Source organism: Adiantum capillus-veneris, chromosome 3 (assembly GCF_014529385.1).
Source record: "Adiantum capillus-veneris isolate H3 chromosome 3, ASM1452938v2, whole genome shotgun sequence".
Classification (NCBI taxonomy): Eukaryota; Viridiplantae; Streptophyta; class Polypodiopsida; order Polypodiales; family Pteridaceae; genus Adiantum; species Adiantum capillus-veneris.
In genome coordinates, this window is record NC_140933.1 from 55927390 (window position 1) to 55949140 (window position 21751).

The following is a 21751-nucleotide window of genomic DNA, read 5'->3' on the forward strand; positions in this document are numbered from 1 at the left end:
GCTCTCAGAGCATAAGACAGGCACATCAACCACTAACTGTACATTAAAAAAGTCAAAAACTGACCCAAGACTGCCAACACGGTGTCAAATGCACCTAGCCCTCTCTATACATGTCCTATGGCGAGGCCACGACAAAGGGATACTCCAACAATCTGTATCACCGAAAGGATCTCAACATTCGAGAATCCCCCAACTCAAGAAAACCTCACGCTATAGAAGGTTATGCAGACAAGAAACCAACCCAGTCTCAGAAAGGGCCTCCAATCTGAGTCTCAAAAATGATCGGGACTGCCAGAAACAAGCCAAAGCGGCTCCACAAAAGATACATATGGAAGTTTCCACAACTCAACGTACATCCACTGTCAACAATGTTAGAAGGTGTAGTATACGCGCTCAAACAGGCATCAAACAAAATGTGGGAGCAGTAAACAAATCCCTTCGGAGAGTAAAACCTCTCTCAAAAGAGCTCAAGCACTATTAAAAGTGCCAAAACAATGCATATGTACATCAAGTACTCCCACTGAAATCTGTGTTGATACAAAACACTACAACCTATAAGAAACCTGAATCTAATGTATGTATGCAAGAACCTGTGAGGAGATGGATGCTTGAAAAACCCGAGACAATGGTGATGCCAAAAAATGATCCTAATCAGCCCATAAACACCGTATCAATATTACACAATAGCCATAAAACGGCTATATACAATCCCAAAATATTCTTTGAACAACCTGCACACCTGTGTCCTGTACTTGTACCTGTACCTGTACCTGTAACAACAAAAGTGGAGTTGTAAAATATAACTCCTGAAGCGTAGCTCGAATGAAGCTTTCGACTGCACAAATAACTTCAAAGGGGGGGTAAAACATCAGGACACCAGCACACCTGTTGGAAACGCTCTTGAAACACTGAATTTGTCGATGCCGAAATCGAAAATTGTTTGCACTTTTGAAAGTACGCGCACATACGGACACGAAAACGGCAAGCGCAAAACCTTGCTCTGATACCGGTTAAAGGTGCCGCGAGAAGCGTGTGCGAGTGCATATGCGAGAGAGAGAGAGAGAGAGAGAGAGAGAGAGAGAGAGAGAGAGAGAGAGAGAGAGAGAGAGAGAGAGAGAGAGAGAGAGAGAGAGAGAGACAACAACGTTATCTTGTTGCAGCTCCTTATTCAGTTTGTATTTAAGAATAAGTGTATATATGGTTAAGTTAGATGGGTCGGTAGTAAGTGGGATGTCTAGCCAGTTGGCCTGAATCCCGACATGAGTGGCACTACAGATAGACAGTTATGTTATGGTCGTGGAGAGTCATCCATTCAGGGATTGGTAGATAGTGATTATGCAGGCTGTGTTGACAGTCGTAAATCAACAACAGGGTCGATTTACACATTTGCTGGTTCTGCTATTTCTTGGAGATCCGTTCTTCAAGACTGTACATCCATTTCTACCACAGAGGCAGAGTATGTTGCATTGGGTGAGGCTAGCAAAGAAGCTATTTGGCTTGCTTGCCTAATGAAAGATCTTGGATTGGAGCAGTGTACACCAGTTCTTCGTTGTGACAATCAGAGTGCTATTTCCTTGACTAACAATCCAGTGTTTCATTCCATAAAAAACACATTGATGTGTGTTATCACTTCAATTGTGAATGCCTGGCAAACAAGAGCCTTGATTTAGTGAAGATTCCTACGTCAGAGAACACAGCGGATGCACTCACTAAAAGTCTCTCCAGTCATCAGTTTCAGCACTGTCGTGAGTGTGGGCATTGGGTGAAGAGTGGTTCTCTTCCATTCTTATGGTCTCCCACATTGGCCATCAAGTGGGAGAATGTTAGGTTTAATGGCCATGTGGTCGAACGCCCATTACTAACTACTACTAACCCTAAGTGTACAGCTATACACTTATGTGAGCCACTAACACTAAGTACAATGTGTATTGTGCCTTAGTGTATAAGATAGAGAAGAAAGAAAGGAGACACAAAGTACGTGTCGGCTCTCCCCCTCCAACCTGTGTGTGGCTATGGTGGTGTGTGTGCGTTTCTTCTTCCGCTTCCGCTGCGCTCCTGGCTCCTCCCCTTCAACAATTTCTCTTACCTTTGTCAAGGTCGTTCCCTCACCCCCCCCCCCCCCCGCTTAAGGTCTACACAAGACTACATAGTCTATGAGCCTTCATTTGCTCGTTGTAGATCTATCTGCCTTGCAAATTAGAGCTTACCATTGCCAACACGTGGGCCTTGAACCCGATAGTCTTCACCGAGAGTGCCTTCTCTCTATTCCTGTTTTCGGGCTTTGCAATCTCCTTCTTTATTTCTGTTGCGAGTTATTGCCCGATATTTTTGTATTAAGTGTATTCTTGTCATCACCATTGGCATATCCATTTCCAACTTTAGGTCCTCATCTCTATTAATGCACTCCTCTGCTTCTGAGGTCTCCTTCCTTCTCTCCCTCAAGGCCTCTTGGTTCGTCAGGTTAGCCGCTCCACCCATTATGTGCCCTATAAGGTAAGGGGGGCAATATTAAAGCGACCCCCAACTGTGGTGCATATCACCACCAATAACAACACACTCCAGCTGCGCATCGTGTGGCTAGAGTAGGCCAATTAGTGAGCAATTTGCCTGACTTTCGTGCGATCGTGAGTTTGAGAACGTGCTTTCACTCGCCCTCGCTTGTCACATTATTTTCACATTATTTGCGCTCGCAATGAAGTTGAGAGGAGATCATTTTTTGGGTGGTTTATCACATTGGAGCTAAGGTGAAAACACAGGCGACTTGGCTCTCAATCCGCTCGCTTTCAATATTATGCCATAGTATTGGCCCCTCTACCTTAGGCCACGGAAGTCTCCACTTGTTATCCAGTGCAAGATCATCTCCATGCAGACGGAATCTCCCAAGATTCCCTGAAAAAGGCATTCAGATGGGTCGCCTTTAGCACTATAGAGGCACGATGATCAGCTTCTTGGACACAACCAAGCACACTGCACCACAGACGAAGAAGGTGGAGAACATGCAAGAGCTTATGGCGTGGCAGGATAAACAAATGGAAGCTCGCTATGAAAAGAGGACACCGTCGAGCTCCGCAGTGAAAAGACCTGGAGTTGCCAAAAAAATGCATATGAGGCGTGTAGCATCGCAGCTGGGAGCCCACCCTCAGAGCAGAAGAGACGTGCGATGTTTATCCAACATCGTGTAAGAACCGCTGTTTTGTGTATACACACACACACACACACACATTTGTTTTCTTTCATGGCACCACTGGTTTTGTGTTCACAGAGCTCCGCCAAGAAAGCATCAATAGAGGCTACACAAGCAAACATGGAGAGGAAGAGAACTAGTCTTTCTTTTGTGAGCTCACTTAAAGACTGTGCTAAGAAGAAGGATTTGTACAAAGGCAGTAGGATACATGCTGATATTCGCGATAGTGGGTTACTTGAAAAGAATGCATACTTAGGGAACATGTTGGTCAGTATGTATGTCAAGTGCGGTGCACATGTCACGGCGCAAGAAGTCTTTGACAAGCTTCCTGTGCGGGACATCGTCTCTTGGAACGCATTGATTGCAGGATATGCCCAACAGGGACAGGGCCAGGAAGCTCTGGGCTGTTTTCAGCAAATGCGAAGCGAGGGCCTCTCTCCAGATGCAATCACCTACGCTTGCATCTTAAAGGCATGTGGCTTTATGCAAGATGCTGATATGGGCACAAAAATTCACAATGATATTGTTTGTCAGAGGCTGTTGATAAAAGATGTTGTGCTTGGCACTGCCTTGGTCGATATGTATGCCAAATGTGGTGCACTTCAGAAAGCACAAAAAGTGCTCGAGGAGCTTCCTGTCCGGAACATTGTCTCTTGGAATGCACTGATTGCAGGATACGCGCAACAGGAGCAGGGCCAGAAAGCTCTACGTTGTTTTCAGCGGATGCAAAGCGAGGGCCTCTCTCCAGATGCAATCACCTATGCATGCATATTGAAGGCATGTGGCTCTACGCAACATGCTCATATGGGCATAAAAATTCACGCTGATATTGTTAGTCAGGGGCTGTTGCAAAAAAATGTCGTGCTTGGCAATGCCTTGGTCGATATGTATGCCAAATGTGGTGCACTTCAAAAAGCAGAAAAAGTGCTTGAGGAGCTTCCTGCCCGAGATGTCGTCTCCTGGAGTGCATTGATTGCGGGATACGCACAACAGGAGCAGGGCCAGAAAGCTCTTGACTGTTTTCAACGGATGCAAAGTGAGGGCCTCCGTCCAGATGCAATCACCTACGCGTGCATCTTGAAGGCCTGTAGCTCTGTGCAAGCTGCTGATATGGGCATAAAAATTCAAGCTGATATTATTAGTCAGGGGCTGTTGAAAAAAGATGTCGTACTAGGCAACGCCTTGGTTGACATGTTTGCTAAATGTGGTGCAGTTCAGAAAGCTCAGAAAGTGTTTGAGGAGCTTCCTGTTCGGAATGTGGACTCTTGGAATACATTGATCATGGGACACGCGCAACAGGGGCAGTCCCAGGAAGCTCTAGGCTGTTTTCAGCGGATGCAAAGCGAGGGACTCTCTCCAGATGTAATCACCTACGTCTGCATCCTGAAGGCATGTGGCTCTACTCATGATACTGATATGGGCATAAAAATTCATGATGATATTATTAGTCGAGGGGTGTTGCAAAAGAATGTGGTGCTTGGCTCTGCCTTGGTTGATATGTATGCCAAATGTGGTGCACTTCAGAAAGCACAAAAAGTGCTTGAGGAGCTTCCTGGCCGGAACGCCATCTCTTGGAATGCACTGATTGTGGGATATGTGCAGCAGGATCAGGGCCAGAAAGCTCTAGTCTGTTTTCAGCAGATGCAAAGTGAGGGCCTCCCTCCAGATGCAATCACCTATGCGTGCATCTTGAAGGCATGTGGCTCTATGCAAGATGCTGATATGGGCATAAAAACTCACGATGACATTGTTAGTCAGGGGCTGTTGCAAAAGAATGTTGTGCTTGGCACTGCCTTGGTCAATATGTATTCCAAATGTGGTGAACTTCAGAAAGCACAAAAAGTGCTTGAGGAGCTTCCTGTCCGGAATGTCGTCTCTTGGAATGCATTGATTGCGGGATACACCCAACAGGAGCAGGGCCAGAAAGCTCTAGGCTGTTTTCAGCGGATGCAAAGCGAGGGCCTCCTTCCAGATGCAATCACCTACATGTGCATCTTGAAGGCTTGTGGCTCTGCGCAAGATGCTGATATGGGCATAAAAATTCACGATGATATTGTTAGTCAAGGTATGCTGAAAAAAGATGTCGTGCTTGGCAATGCCTTGGTTGACATGTATGCGAAATGTGGTTTACTTCAGAAAGCACAAAGAGTGCTTGAGGAGCTTCATGTGCGGGATGTCGTCTCTTGGAGTGCATTGATTGCAGGATACGCACAACAAGACCAGGGCCAGAAAGCTCTAGGCTGTTTTGGGCAAATGCAAAGCGAGGGCATCTCTCCAAATGCAATCACCTACGCGTGTATCTTGAAGGCATGTGGCTCTACGCAAGATGCTGATATGGGCATAAAACTTCATGATGATATTATTAGTCAGGGGCTGTTGCAAAAGAATGTCGTGCTTGGCAATGCCTTGGTCAATATGTATGCCAAATGTGGTGCACTTCAAAAAGCACAAAAAATGCTCGAGGAGCTTCCTGTCCGGAATGTGGGCTCATGGAATGCATTGATCGTGGGATACACACAACAGGGGCAGTCACAGGAATCTCTAGTCTGTTTTCAGCGAATGCAAAGCGAGGGCCTCTCTCCAAATGCAATCACCTACACGTGCATCTTGCAGGCATGTGGCTCTACGCAAGATGCGGATATGGGCATAAAAATTCATGCTGATATTGTTAGTCAGGGGCTGCTGAAAAAAGATGTGGTGCTTGGCAATGCGTTGGTCGACATGTTTGGGAAATGTGGTGCACTTCAGAAAGCACAAAAAGTGCTTGAGGAGGAGCTTCCAGTCCGGAATGTGGACTCTTGGAATGCACTAATTGCAGGATATGCCGAACAAGGGCACGGCGAGGAAGCTCTGGGCTGTCTTGAGCAGATGCAAAGCGAGTGTCTCTCGCCAAATTCAGTCACCTATACTTTCGTCTTGAAGGCTATGCTTACATCTTGAAGGCATGTGGCATTACCCAAGACTCTGAAATGCATGATGAGTTTCTTTAATCAAGCTAGATGACTTCTAAATGGCGAATTTCCAATTCACAAATCCTATCACAGTGTTGCCCAAGTATGGATGAAACAAGTACAAGGGGCAAGCAAGCAGCTCACACACTAAGCCAAAAAGGTTAGAAACTAATAGATGGTAGTGTCTCAATGCTGGCACCACCCATACAGATTGGAATTGTGGTTGAATACAGAATTGGAGCTAGCGTACAATGCATTGGAAAAAAATGCTAAGAAGAATCTAGTCTGTCAAGATATTTGGAGATACTTCGTCAACCAAATCTATAGGCCCCATTTGAAGTGAAGACTAGCAATGTTATGCCTTGTGTTGATAAAGCGGATTTTTTTGTTGCAAACTAGTGCATTTAGTCCGATTTTAAAGAGTCTGAAATTCACGTGACAAGTCAAGGAAATTTACATGTTGATGTGGTCCTTGGTCAACCATGGATGGACCTCCATCAATACTACCCCGTTATTCTTATCTACTCCAAATCCTTGGTCAACCATCAATGGACCTTCCTCAATGCTACAATTCTACTCTTATGTGCTTACGATATGGTTTAGATCTACATCTTTAGGCAGAGGTATAAAGTGATGTTCAGAGAGCAATGGAGAGCTTCAGCAGGTAGTGGCTACCTTTGAAGAGAATGTAGCAAGCTTAGGAGGGAAAGGAGGTTTCAAACCTCTCCCGCAAGAGCCTTTTGGGAGAGAAAAGTTGACATTGAAGAAGGAGATGCAACTTGCAAAGTGGAGTGGCAAGAGGATCGAGATGGGACATTAGAGAGAAAGGGAGGGAATGAACAACACGTTTTTGGAGGGACCCTCTTTTAAGAGAGGAGGGGAGAAACTGGTAGTCACTAAATAGAGAAAAGATTGGTTTTTATCCTATATCTTTAAGAAAAAGGTTCTTTTTAATAAGAGTTATCCACCCATTTGTCCAATCCATAATCCCATGAAAAATAAATGGGTCCTCTTTGACCCCATTCCCTTTCTAATGGGTATGTGCTTTTTGTGATACTCTATATATGAAGGAGACTTATCTTGAGATGAGAAGAGTGCAATGGAATGAGGAAATTCCAAGAGAATCATGAGGGTTGTGGTGGTCATTTTTCTTAAAAATCACTTTGCATGAAATCTTGCAAGAGAATATGTGGCTAAATATCCAGTGTGATCTCATTATTAATGCATGCCTTGTAGAGAGTGTTAAATCATGGAAAGTATGGCACTCAAAATGATGTAATGGCCCCCTATTTATAGATTTCCGGTTGGGCTCTCACTGCTTCTTGTGCACAATATCAATTATTGTGGTAACTGTCTATACTTATTGTCTCTTGAAGCTTCCAATCCAGTCGTCTGGTAAGGGTCGTTCCTGTCATTTGTAGCACTCAGATCCAAAATCAGAAGCACCATTGTGGCATATGATTTTTATGAGAAATGGGCTATTTATGCAATAGGCCCTTTACTATAACACCTAAAGGCAAATGTTGCATGTTCATTGCTATTGACTATCTATCCCAGTGGATTGAAGCCAAATTTGTAAAGGAAATACAAGAACAAAGATATTTTTCACTTTATATATGAAAACATTTGCTCCAAATTTGGCATGCCATTAGAGCTACTTTTTGACAAGAATCCATGTTTTAAGGGAGAGCTGGTGGATTATTTATATGAAAACCTTTTATATTTTCATACTTAGTTTAAAGGATTTGGAATGATTTAGAGTGTAAGGCTTCGACTTAATTTCAAACCATACCTTTGGAATTGATCACAGACCTAATAACACTCGCTAAGAGATTTGTCGATGCTTGTTTAAAAATGGACATCAAGCATAGCACGATGGCACAAATCTATAGCTTTAAACAAAAATAAAGAGATTCTGTGAGAGATTGTGTGAATAGAATGAGATAATAAATTGACAAATATCCACAATTGAAAATTTCAGCCGAGGAAAGACTTGTCTCATTATTCTTGGAAGGTCTAGCCAATAAAGAGTTGTATGTTATTCTTTATAGCAAGAAGCACACAACCTTGGAAGTGTGCATTCTTGGTGCAATAGACTTGGGGATAACTACAAAATTGAGAGTATTGTGACAAACACTCAAAGTAAGAGGACTACATCTATTTTTCCAACATAAGTAGGATCGATTTGTGGCAGCTCTTCTGAATATCATAGAAAATATGCTTAGCCGATGAATGACATGATGACAAAAATGAAAAGAATGTCGATGAGAGGGCCAAGGCAAGGTCCACCACAAGGGCAACCCCTGGGACCAACGAGGCCACCTAAATGGTGTTCTGTTGAGGACAAGTGCTATCACCGATCATACTATGACGAGAATGTTCAGTACGGGTCAAGGAGACCGTACAGACAACAGATGTACATGTATTTACCTAACGAAACCAATGCCTAAACTAAGAATGAAAACTTTTCATAATTGTGGATCAGATGATCATTCAAAAAATGATTGCTCATAGTCTCATAAAAATGCAAAGCCAATTGAGATTTATTGCATGCAATATGGCAGGAAAGGAGATCATTATCTTGAGGATTGTCCTAAGGACCCAACAAAAAAAAGGAAAATGACAACGAATATAGTAAATGTATTGCCAGCCAGCTCCTCTGATAAAGAACCAATAGTTCTAGTCAAAGTAGTGGTTTCGTCCTAGTGGATAAAATGAGGAACCTCGAGCAAGTTTTCATGAATGATCCCAAAAACCGAGCAAAATAGGAAAAAAGAATACACAGGAATTCATAATCAAACTTAAGAATAATGAGGGTGAACATATGATAGATTACTTTATTTTTGATATTTTAATATAATCACAAACAAATTTTTTGAGCCAGTAAGCCATAGGCAAAACAATGTGCCAGTTCTTGATCTCAGACGACAACCCAACTTTTTATAGATATCTAGAAGGCTTACTATTCAAGGTCCACCATATCATTCTGTCTTCATAGGATCCTGTACCGAGCGTGAAGGCCAAAGATTCTTCGAAGGATGATTTAATCCCCTTGATTTTGTTATGAAACTCTCTCCTCAAGCCTACATATTGCATAACCTATTGCATCAGAATGTGAAATACTCTCTTGTTGCTCACGCTCAGCATCTTGCTCGTCTTTTACCACAAATGTATCAACACAGTAGACTAAAGAAAACTTAGAGGTACTCCAAACGTTACGCCAATAATTGAACCTAACAAAGCTGATTGCAATTGCCATTTTATAGAGCGAGGAAGCATTAAGCGGCCAACGATGGCCATGGTGCAGTAATTGCCGCAATTGCCGCAATTGCCGCAGCAATTGACAAAGTCATGTGTGTTGCAGTTATAAGTGCCATATATTGTTCAGTGGTGGTACAATATAGACTGGTAAAAACTCCAACTTTAGCACCCCCCATGAGAGTCATCTTAAAACCTTCTCCTCCATTATTGCTATTAGAAAATTGCATTGCTGCAAGGGATTGACCTCTGATCAAGCCACCTGATGAGCTAAAAAATCTTCTTATTTATCAGAGAAGGTTCTCTCTAAATTAAGCCTAGATGCCATCTTTGCTACTTAACAATATGCCAAGGTTCGACAAGAATCGCTCCCATTGCGACCTTAACAGATTGCCAAAAGAGAAGCCTAGCTTGCCCAGGACCATCCTAGATCAAGCGGCAGTGGATTTTCAACTGGCACTGGCAGCAATGTTGTCTAGGCTCATGAAACCACGCCGGCTAGAGCAGAACCGACCGTTGGACCTCATTAATCAACTTGCACACAAGCAGTACTGCAAGCAAATTCATGATCATTCATGGCTCGATATTGCCGAACACAGTCGTCCCCGTCTTCAAGAGGCCCCCCAAGCCGCCTTTGCTGTCAATTGCAATAAATGGTAGCTTACATAGGTTATGTAGGTGCCACACAATGACTAACTGCGGTAATCTCTATAACGACTTCTACGAGGGATACTGGCTGGAACAGGCGTTGAGCTTGACGATGACGAGAGTGTACCTGGAGGGATTGTGATTTTGAGAGATGATGAGAGGTACCTGAGGGGATCGTAATTTGGAAAGATGCTCACGACTTGCCCCCTCTCTCTTTCTCTCTCTCTCTCTCTCTCTCTCTCTCTCTCTCTCTTGCATGCGCTGCAAAAGAGAGAGAGAGAGAGAGAGAGAGAGAGAGAGAGGGCAGCTGAGCCATCATCCTGAGCAGAGCTTATGACGACCTCGGTCCTCGACCAGGATAATTTCATCAAGGCAATGAGATCACGGATTCTACAAGAGAAGGTCATGACCTCTCTCTCCCTCTCTCTCTCTCTCTCTTCGGATAGATCTTTACTTCGTTAGCGTAGCAGTCCCATTCAAAAATCTAGCTTCTCGTCCTCCCACGTGGCACATGACCGAGTCCAACTTGATGCCTCGCTTTCACCTGTGCAGCATGGTGAAGGCATGTGGCTCTACACATGCATCTTGAAGGCATGTGTAGACAAAACAGTGACGGCCATTGTTCAAGAGCTGGAAAAGAAATCTCGACCTGTCAAGGGCCGTGATGATATCAAAGCTGTGGCGACTATTTCTTCTGGTAATGATGATGCCATAGGTACCATGATTGTTGATGCCATCGACAAGGTTGGTGTGTTATCAATTGAATCATCTCGTCCTCCCACGTGGCACATGACCGAGTCCAACTTCCTTTGCTCATCTTTTTTATCGACGCCTCGCTTTCACCTGTGCAGCATGGTGAAGGCATGTGGCTCTACACATGCATCTTGAAGGCATGTGTAGACAAAATAGTGACGGCCATTGTTTAAGAGCTGGAAAAGAAATCTCGACATGTCAAGGGCCGTGATGATATCAAAGATGTGGCGACTATTTCTTCTGGTAATGATGATGCCATAGGTACCATGATTGCTGATGCCATCGACAAGGTTGGTGTGTTGTCAATTGAATCATCGTCGTCCTTTGAGACGACAATCACAGTCGAAGAAGGAATGGAGATCGACAGGGGGTATATCTCCCCTCAATTCGTGACTAACCAGGAAAAGCTCATGGTGGAATTTGATAATGCAAGAATCCTTGTCACTGATCAGAAATTAGCCACCATCAAAGACATTCTATCAGTTCTAGAGAAAGTTTCACCAGCTGAATGCTCCTCTGGTGATTGTTGCTGAGAATGTATCAGGAGAAGATTTAGCAACTCTGGTGGTGAATAAGATGAGAGGAATAGTAAAAGTGGCTGCTCTAAAAGCACCAGGATTTGGTGAGAGACGGAAAGCCTTACTGCAGGACATTGCCATCGTCACTGGAGTTCATAGCCAGTGATCTTGGCTTGAAGCCTGAAAGTGTTACTGTTGAGCAGCTGGGGATTTTTCGGAAGGTGACAATGACCAACAACTCAACGACCATTATCGCCGATGCAGCCACCAAGGATGAAATCCAAGCTCGCATTGCTCAAATCAAGAAAGAACTTGCAGAAACCGACTCTGTATATGACCAAGAAAAGTTGTCGGAGAGAGTGGCAAAGCTCTCTAGTGGGGTTGCTGTCATTAAGGTGGGAGCAGCCACAGAGGCTGAGCTGGAAGATAAGAAACTCCGAATTGAAGATGCAAAGAATGCGACTTTTGCTGCAATTGAAGAGGGCATTGTTCCGGGTGGAGGGGCAGCCTTTGTTCACCTTTCTGCCTTGGCCCTTGATATTAAGGACACAATTGTAGATCCTGAAGAGAAGCTCGGTGTTGATATTGTACAAAAGGCTCTGTCAGCTCTTGTTGCTTTGATTGCAGATAACGCAGGGACTGAAGGTGTTGTTGTTATTGAGAAGCTTCTTGAGAGTGATTGGGAAATCGGTTATAATGCTATGACTGACAAGTATGAGAACTTATTGGAGGCTGGTGTCATTGATCCTGCAAAGGTGACCAGATGTGCATTGCAGAATGCCACCTCCGTCTCGCGGGCATGGTTCGGACAACCCAAAAGTCCATTGTTGAGGATGGCCCAAGCTGCCATGGCTGCCAAAGAATGCCGGATTTGAGGAGAGAACAGTAATGGGGGCGAGGGAAAACGTATGGTCGTCCCCTTAAAACCCATTCAAAAATCTGGCTTCTCGTCCTCCCACGTGGCACATGACCGTTCCTTTTCTCATCTTTCCTTATAGCGTAGCAGTCCCATTCAAAAATCTGGCTTCTCGTCCTCCCACGTGGCACATGACCGTTCCTTTGCTCATCTTTTTTATTGACGCCTCGCTTTCACGCAGTAATTTTAGAGCATAGCAAAGCGAAGGGCTCTCTCCATATGCAATCACCTACGCATGCATCTTTTTTTATCGATGCCTTACTTTTCACACAGTGATTGCAGCAGGGTAGAAAAATCTACTAGTACTCCAATTGCAATCACCTGTGCAACATGGTGAAGGCATGTGGCTCTACACATGTATCTTGAAGGCATGTGGTTCTACGCAAGGTGTTGATATGGGCACGGAAGTTCACAATTATATTGTTATTCAGAGGCTGTTGAAAAAAGAAGTCGTGCTTGGCTTTGTCTTTGTCGATATGTGTGCCACTCAGCAGATGCAAAGTGAGGGTCTCTCTCCAGATGCAATCACCTATGCAGGATGTCGAAGGCATGTCGCTCTACGCATGCATCTTGAAGGCGCTGACAGGGCACAAAAACTCACAATTATATTGCTAATCAAAGGCTGTTGAAAATAGAAGTCGTGCTTGGCACTATCTTGGTCGATATGTATGTCAAATGTGGTGCGTTTGAGAAAGCACAAAAAGTGCTTGAGAAGCTTCCTATCCAGAACATCGCCTCTTGGAATGCATTGTTTGCAGGATGTGCTCAACGAGAGCAAGGCTAGAAAGCTCTAGGCTATTTTCAGCACATGCGAAGCGAGGGCCTCTCTCCGGGTGCAATCACCTACACATGCCTCTTGAAGGCATGTGGCTCTACTCAAGATGCTGATATTGGCAGAAAACTTCACAATTAGTCGAAGACTCTTGAAAAAAGATTTTGTGCTTATTACTGCCTTGGTCAATATGTATGTCAAATGTGATGCGCTTGAGAAAGCACTAAGTGCTTGAGGAGCTCCCTGTCCGGAATGACACCACTTCCAATGAATGCAATGATTCCAGAATGTGCACAACGAGAGCATGGCGAGCGTCCATGTGACTGTCCTCTTTTTTAACGTTTATCAGCTATGTGGGCACTCTCTTGGTCAATATGTATGCCAAATGTAGTGCGCTTGAGAGAGCACAAAAATTGCTTCAAGAGATTCCTATCTGGAATGTCATCATTGATTGCGGGATGTGCTCAATAAGAGCAGGGCCAGAAAGCTCTTGGCTGTCTTCACTGGATGCAAAGCGAGGGCCTCTCTCAAGATGCAATCACATAAGCGTGCATCTTTAATGCATGTGGTTATACGCAAGATGCTGATATGGGCTTAAAAATTAACTCTGAAATTGTTAATTAGTCGGGGGCTGTTGCAAAAAATTTCCATGCTTGGCAATGCCTTGGTGGATATGTATGCCAAAATGTGCTGCGGGATGTCGTCTTTTGGAACGCACTGATTGCAAGATATGCCCGACAAGGGCCCAGGCCAGAAGCTTTGGGCTGTTTTCAGCAGGTACTTGAGGAGCTTACTATTCGAAATGACGTTAACCGATTGTGGGATATGCACAATAGGAGAAGGGACAGAAACCTCTAGGCTATTTTCAACGGATGCAAAGCGAGAGCCTCTGTCCAGATGCAATCACCTACACGTGCATCTTGAAGGCATGTGGCTCTACGCAAGATGTTGATATGGCCTTAAACACTTTGATATTGTTAGTCAGGGGTTGTTGCGAAAAATTCTGTGTTTGGCAATGCTTAGGTCGATATGTATGCCAAATGTGGTGCGGGATGTCATCTTTTGGAATGCACGAATTGCAAGATATGCCCAGCAAGGAAGCTCTGGGCTGTTTTCGACAAGTACTCAAGGAGCTTACTACTCGGAACGGCGTGAAAACTGATTGCGGGACACACACAACAAGAGCAGGGAAAGAAAGCTCTAGGCTGTTTTCAGCGGATGCAAAGCGAGGACCTCTGTCCAGATGCAATCACCTATGTGTGCATCTTGAAGGCATGTGGCTGCACACAAGACGCTGATATGGGCACAAAACTTCACAATAAGTCAGAGACTGTTGAAAAAAGTGGTCGTGCTTGGCACTATCTTGCTCGATATGCATGCCAAATATGGTGCACTTACAAAAATTCACATCAGTTTTAGTGGTATCGTGTGGCAAGGAAGCAATACCTTGCTCAATATGCATGGCAAATATGGTGCGCTATAGAAAGCATAAAAAGTGCTTGAGGAGCTTGGTGTCCGGAATGTCACCTCTTGTAAGGCACTGATTGTGGGAATATATTGTTAGTCAGAGGCTGTTGAAAAAAGATGTCGTGATTGGCACTGTCTTGGTTAATATGTATGCCAAATGTGGTGTGCTTGAGAAAGCACAAAAAGTGCAGGAGGCGCTTCCTGTCCGGAATGTCACCTCTTCCAAGGACTGCACTAATTGCGGGATTGCGCAACAAGAGCAGGGCCAGAACTCTCGAAGTCCAATTACCTACACAAGCATCTTGAAGGCATGTCGCTCTATGCAAGATGTTGATATGGGCACAAAAATTACATTGTCAAAAACTATGCCGTGCTTGACACTATCTTGGTCGATATGTATGCCTAATGTTGTGCGCTTGAGAAAGAAAAAAAATTGCTTCAGGACCTACGTGTTTTCAATATCAGCGCTGATTGTGGAAAGTGCGCAATGAAAGCTGGGCTCAAAAGCTCTAGGCTATTTTCAGCAGATGCGAAGCGAGTGCCTCACACACAATAAAGCAGGGTCAGAAAGCTCTCGGCTATTTTCAGCGGACTCAAAGCGACGACCTCTCTCCAGCTGCAATCACATACGCATGCATCTTGAAGGCATGTGGCTATACAAAAGATGCCAATATGGGCTTGAAAATTCACTATGATATTGTTATTCAAGGGCTGTTGCAAAAAATTGTCTTGCTTGGCAATGCCTTGGTCGATACGTATGCTAAATGTGGTGCACTTCAAAAAGCACATAACGTGCCTGAGGAGCTTCCAGTCTCGAATGCCTCTCTTGGAGTCCATTGACTGCAGGATACACGCGACAGGAGCAAGATAGAAAGATCTCGATTGTTTTCAGCGGATGCAAAAAGCTCTGGGGTGTTTTAACCAAATACGAAGGGAAAGCCCACCCCGCCTCCAGTATGCACCTACTGTGCTCAAAACTAGTATACACCTACACACTCAAAATGGTCCTCTACCATTGTAAAAAAGATCCCTCTTGGCGCTTCCATACCAAAGCTTGGTAACGCAACTTCAGACTTTGCAATGTCCACTCCGCCTCAACTATCATGTTTGTTTCCAGCAATGCTGTTATACGGAAGCTTAAATGCAACCTGCGTGCCTCGACGATAATCAATCTATTGTACGTTGAGTAACCATTACTATTTCTTGATTTTTGACACCGAGAACACAGTTAATGAACTCACTGAAATGGTGTGTTTCCGTGAGAATGGCACATTCCCTCGTATTATAAAAATTGGGGAGGACTGTGCAAACTGTTGGAATTGGGTTGCAGAGAAACACACACAGCTTGGAGAAGACGAAGGAAGCTCAAGGCACACAATAGAGAGTGTTTTACTTAGTGTGCAATGGAAAGATAGATAGCCCTAGAGTGATGGGCATATATACAATGCACGGGGGAAAAAACCTCCTAAAGAGGGAAAAAATGCCCCGACGGTCCTAGTGTGTTCACACACATCACTACCACATGTATATGGTAACAAATCCCCCCTGGAGTGATGCGGTGAACGAGAGCTGGCACATGAGTAAAGCGAAGTGCCATGCCCTGAGGACAGGATCAGTCCACAAAGGGGAGTAAGCCCAAAGCTTTGCAGAAAGCTTCAAGCTTCTCACGAGACAATGCCTTTGTGAAAAGATCTGCAAGGTTGTCCTGTGTTGGCACATAAGCCAAGCTGATCTCTCCTGCTGAGAGCCTCTCCCTGACATAGTGGTAATGCACCTCAATGTGCTTTGTGCGAGCATGAAAAACTGGGTTCCTCGCAACTTCCAATGCGCTCTGACTGTCAGTGTAGATAGTGTTGGTAGTGTCCTGTCCAACACCCAAATCAGCCATAAGGCGTCTGAGCCATACACACTCAACCGTAGCTGTGAAGACTACCCTGTACTCAGCCTCACAACTCGAAGTGGCCACAATAGGTTGCTTCTTGCTCAACCATGATATACATGAACTGCCAAGCATGAAACAAAAACCACTTGTGGACACTCGCGTGTCAAAATAACCAGCCCAATCTGAGTCCGAAAAAGCATGTAAGTCTGGCGGCAATGATCCCCCCTTGGGATAAAACAAGCCAAGATGTAAAGTGCCACTAAGGTAGCGGAAAATCCTCTTGACAGCCTTCCAATGCTTAGACCTTGGGCTACGCATAAATCTCCTGACCTGTGAGACTGCAAACTGAATATCCGGCCTCGTGTTGCATACATAAATGAGGCAGCCAACAGCAGTTTGGTAAAGAGTGACATCAGCAGGATCACCAGCATCATGTAGACTCACCTTCAAACCTGTTTCCATGGGAGTGGCAATAGGTTTGCAATCCTCAAGACCAAACTTACATAGCAATGTCTCTATGTAACTTTTCTGACACAAGGCAATACCACCACCACACTGCTTAAACTGTATACCCAAGTAATGATGCAACAGCCCCAAATCTTTCATCTTGAAAGTAGCATTCAAATCAGTCTTAAATTCAGCAATATGTCTCTCATTTGGTCCAGTGATCAGCAAATCATCAACATAAAGAACCACAATGAGAAGTACATCACCCTCACGCTTTACATACAATGTGCTTTCTGTTGGACTGTTACGAAAGCCTTGTTTGACCAAATGAGTGTCAGCTTTCTCATACCAAGCACGAGGAGATTTCTTCAACCCATACAAAGCCTTGTTACATTTGCACACTTTGTCCTCTTGTTCTTTTATGACAAAACCGCGAGGTTGCGTTACATAAACTTCCTCAAATATGTCACCATTCAAGAAAGCAGTAACGATGTCTGATTGATGTACATCCCAACCAAAATGAGCTGCCAATGCACATAGAAAACGTACAGTAGTCATACGACAAGTGGGAGCAAAAGTCTCTTCATAATCTATGCCTTTTTGCTGTGCATAACCTTTTGCAACAAGTCGAGCCTTATGGCGATCGATCTCACCATCCGGCTTGCGTTTCAACTTGTAAACCCACTTCGTACCAATGGCCTTTTTGCCAGGAGGCAAATCACATAAAGTCCATGTGTCATTTTCTATAAGTGCATCATATTCTGATTGCATGGTAGCCATCCAATTTTCTGAATTCTGTGCTTCATCAAAAGACAAGGGCTCCTCAACATCATGTAAACTAGACACAACCAAAGCATAACAATCTGATGCATAAGATGCATGGCGAGAGCCTGAATGAGTACGACTAGACAAAGGTGCATCCAATTTACTGTCACCCAAAGTGTGCACCAGCCATTTTGGCATACCTCTAGCCTGCTCATTTTCAGCCCTTTCCTCATCAAGTACATGATGTACATCTACAGCAGTAATAGGCTGATCTAGAACATTTTCAGAAACCCCCATAGGCTGTACATTTGCCTCATTGGAACTTACATTCGTATTTCCACCACTGAAAAGAGGCAACAAAGTGTCATAAATGTCCCGTGAGCTTACATTACTGTCTCTAGTACATGACAACAAGGGCTGAACAAAATCTTCCACAAACACTACATCCCAAGAAACCAGAATATGTTTTGTTTGCGGATGATACAACCTGTAACCTTTGCTTTTAGCACTATAACCAACAAAAATACATTTGACAGCCTTATCATCCAATTTTCTGCGCTGCACTTGTGGCACCAAAGCATATGCCAAACAACCAAAAACACGCATGTGCTCAATAGAAGGCTTTCTATCATGCCATGCTTCATATGGAGTAAGAGACTGCAAGCTTTCGTAGGACACCTGTTAAGTACATAAGTGGCACACATGATGGCCTCAAGCCAAAAAGAATGCGGCAAAGCTTGACTTTTGACCATACATCGTTCCATTTCCGTCAGTGACCTGTTTTTTCTCTCAGCAACACCATTTTTTTGAGGTGTATAAGGCACTGTACATTGGTGTTTTATCCCACGACTAGCCTGAAATGCATTAAATTCATGAGACATATACTCCCCCCCTCGATCAGAATGGAGGGTGCCCATAATACATTTCGAGACATTTTCAGCCATAGCCAGAAATTTTTTGAAGCACATAAAAACTTCGAACTTTGCTTTAAGCGAAAATACCCATGCATGCCTGGAGTAATCATCAATGAAAGTCACGAAGTACAGGTAATTTCCCAAGGACGGAGTTTGCATGGGCCCACAAGCATCACTATGCACAAGCTGCAACTTGCATGTGTCCCAAACTGAACCATCCTTTGGAAATTTAGAACGCTGCATCTTACCCTAAATACATCCTTCACAAACATGTTTGACAGGTGCTTCAAGAGGTGGCAAAAAAGCAACCATATCAGATTTCTGCAAACGCAGCAAACTGGCAAAATTCAGATGACCAAAACGTGCATGCCAAAGTTTTTCATCTGAAATAGCCCTTGAATCTGCAACAGCATTTGCAAAATTTTGTCCACACTTGTCATACAAAGTGAGCTTATACAGCCCACGGCACAAAATCTCAGATGCAACAATTTCATCACCAAAATTGAGATCATGAACTGTACATCTGTCATCCACAAGTTTGACTACAAGTCCAAGTCTAGCAAGTGCGGATACAGACAAGAGATTCTTCTTGATCCCAGGTACATAAAGTGCATCAACAAGTGTGAAAGAACTGCCATTAGCAGTAGTAAGCACAATCTTTCCAACTCCCTGAATTGGATAAGAGGCGTTGTTGGCACAAGTGACTGAATTCCCATGAGGGACAGACTCGAGAGAGGTAAACAATTCACGATGTGAGGTAATGTGCTTTGTAGCACCACTGTCGAAATACCACACATGTGAATCTGCAGCAACTGACAAGCATGCATCATGGACAGCAGGATTGTAAGTGCACTCTGCGCTAAAAGCCCATTCTGCATCAACATCAGCATTACAGTCTCCTTTCACAGAAGACTCAACAATGGCTGCATTTGTAGTGGAACCAGCATTTGCATTGGAACCACCCTCTTTCTTCTTAGCCCCTTTGGCCTTCAACTTAGGACACGACTTGATCAAGTGATCATTGGATTTACAATAATGGCAACGCATCTTCTTTTTCCCCTTATCACCAGAATTGCCAGACGAAGTGCTGCCAGCAGAAGCATTAGGAACAGAATTTTTTCCACTCGCAGCAGAACCATAAGAATGGCTGCATTATTGTTACCACCCTTTCTTTGAGAAGCAATAAAAGCCTGTTCAACTGCACGTTGCCTAGTCCTGTTTTTTCTAGAAAGTGACTCTTGCAACAGCAATGTGCATAATGCATCAAACTTGACAACTTCAGGATTTTCTTGGGTCATAAGTCTCCAAGTACTAGCAAAAGTCTGGTAGGAATCTCGTAAGGCATCAAGAACAGTCTGCACAAGGGAACTGTCTGAAATGACTTCACCTGCAGAAATAAGCTGCTCATTGATATCCTTGACACTAGCAAGGAAAGTGTCCATATCATCTTCCTCATGCATAATCTTTGACTCCAGCTCTTTACGTAGCAAAGCAATTTTAGCCTCATTGCTGCTTGCATAAAGACCTGCTAGAATATCCCAATCCTGTTTTGTAGATTTTGCTGAACGGATGTGAGGAACAATGGTGTGCTTCACAGACAATGCAATCAATGCATGAGCCTGCGCATCCTTAACATCCCAACGAGCTTGTTCTGCCGTAGGCAAAACAACTCTAACAGCTGCAATGCTTACAGCAAGACCTGCAACATCCTCAACATCGCCTACATCATCAGAACCAGGACGTACATCAATGCCCTGTACAATGTTCCAGACACCCTTTGACACAAGAACATGTTGCATCATATAAGCCCACATAGGGTAGTTGTCCCCATCCAACCTATCCTTAGCAGCAAACATCTTGAACACATCTGTGTTGTTGTTGTCAGCCATGGTAAATGCTGCACCTAATGTGAAAACTTCCCGAAAATAGGAGAAACGGAGCGGGAACAACCTGTGCTATATAGCACAAACCGTAGAAGACTATAAGGCACATGTTATGCAGAAAACGGCACTAACAAAAATTCTGCACAAAATGACGAAATAGCCTATGCAGTACTGCCTATAGTGGAAACGGAGGCCGAAATGAGCCCAAATCAAAATTCTGAGCACACCGAGCTCTTCAAGCGTTCCCAAAATTGTTGTCGACCTGTGAACGCTCGCCAAAGCTCACTGAAATCGGAGTAAGTGAGCAGGCGTGTGCTGGACCAGCTGGCAACTAAGCCCGAGAGGACGTGACCTGCTCTGATACCAATTGTTGGAATTAGGGAGAAACACACACAGCTTGGAGAAGACGAAGGAAGCTCAAGGCACACAATAGAGAGTGTTTTACTTAGTGTGCAATGGAAAGATAGATAACCCTAGAGTGATGGGCGTATATACAATGCACGGGGAAAAAAACCTCCTAAAGAGGGAAAAAATGCCCCGGCAGTCCTAGTGTGTTCACACACATCACTACCACATGTATATGGTAACACAAACTCTCCCATGCAAGGAGACTTGCATGTTTTTTTTTTTCGAATCATAGAAATGGGACAACAAACAATTAATAGCATTAACATCTTGTATGATTACAAACATCGAGATCGATAAAACTCTAACCCTCGTATAGGATTTATAGAAAACAAAGCATAATCTCTCTCTCTCTCTCTCTCTCTCTCTCTCTCTCTCTCTCTCCTGCCCATTGTCTCTCTCTCCCTCATAGATTTTCCCTTCTAGGTTCTAATTACTTCGTTAGTACATAGCCAGATTCAAAAAATTTGTTTTCTTGTATCCTCGGACTCACTTCAATTCAATACAAATGCAGCTAACGAATCACTCTAGTTGAGGTCTCTTGGGATAGGTTCCTATGACGTTCAAGTCCTCTTCTTCTTGTGTGTGTGTGTGTGTGGGTGTTAATAAAAAGAGGAAAACGGTAACCTTGGTATAACCTTTCTATCACCCAAGTGTGGTAGAATGGTTATGGCATTTCCCTCTTGAATAACAAGTCTTGAGTTCAACTCTCGTCGGATAGATCTTTGAGGTCTCTTGGGATAGTTTCGTATGACGTTAAAATCCTCTTCTTCTTCTTCTTATTCTTCTCTCTCGCTTTTGGAAAATGACGTCTCCAAAATTATAATTGAATCCAAATAATGTTGTGTCCGCATCAAAAATTCTTTACGCTATTACATTCTCTTGAACACTAGTCCTATAATCAGACACTCAAATGTCCTGAAACACTAAAGTGTCTTGTTTTTCTAGCAACTTTTCATAATTATTTGGTGAATCTAGAAAAAAAATT

General features: G+C 43.8%; 1 protein-coding gene and 2 pseudogenes across 1 annotated transcript; 2 read left to right on the forward strand and 1 right to left on the reverse strand.

Moving 5' to 3' along the window:
- The first annotated feature begins 2766 nt into the window (after positions 1 to 2766).
- LOC147460950 (pentatricopeptide repeat-containing protein At2g39620-like) lies at positions 2767 to 6725 on the forward strand. The gene has a single exon (XM_086508623.1). The coding sequence runs from the start codon at positions 3161 to 3163 to the stop codon at positions 6122 to 6124; it is 2964 nt and encodes a 987-aa protein (XP_086364749.1). The 5' UTR covers positions 2767 to 3160; the 3' UTR covers positions 6125 to 6725.
- A 2471-nt stretch (positions 6726 to 9196) lies between these two features.
- On the reverse strand, positions 9197 to 9721 carry LOC147460951 (uncharacterized; annotated as a pseudogene).
- A 1223-nt stretch (positions 9722 to 10944) lies between these two features.
- LOC147460952 (ruBisCO large subunit-binding protein subunit alpha pseudogene) lies at positions 10945 to 12187 on the forward strand (annotated as a pseudogene).
- Positions 12188 to 21751: the final 9564 nt, after the last annotated feature.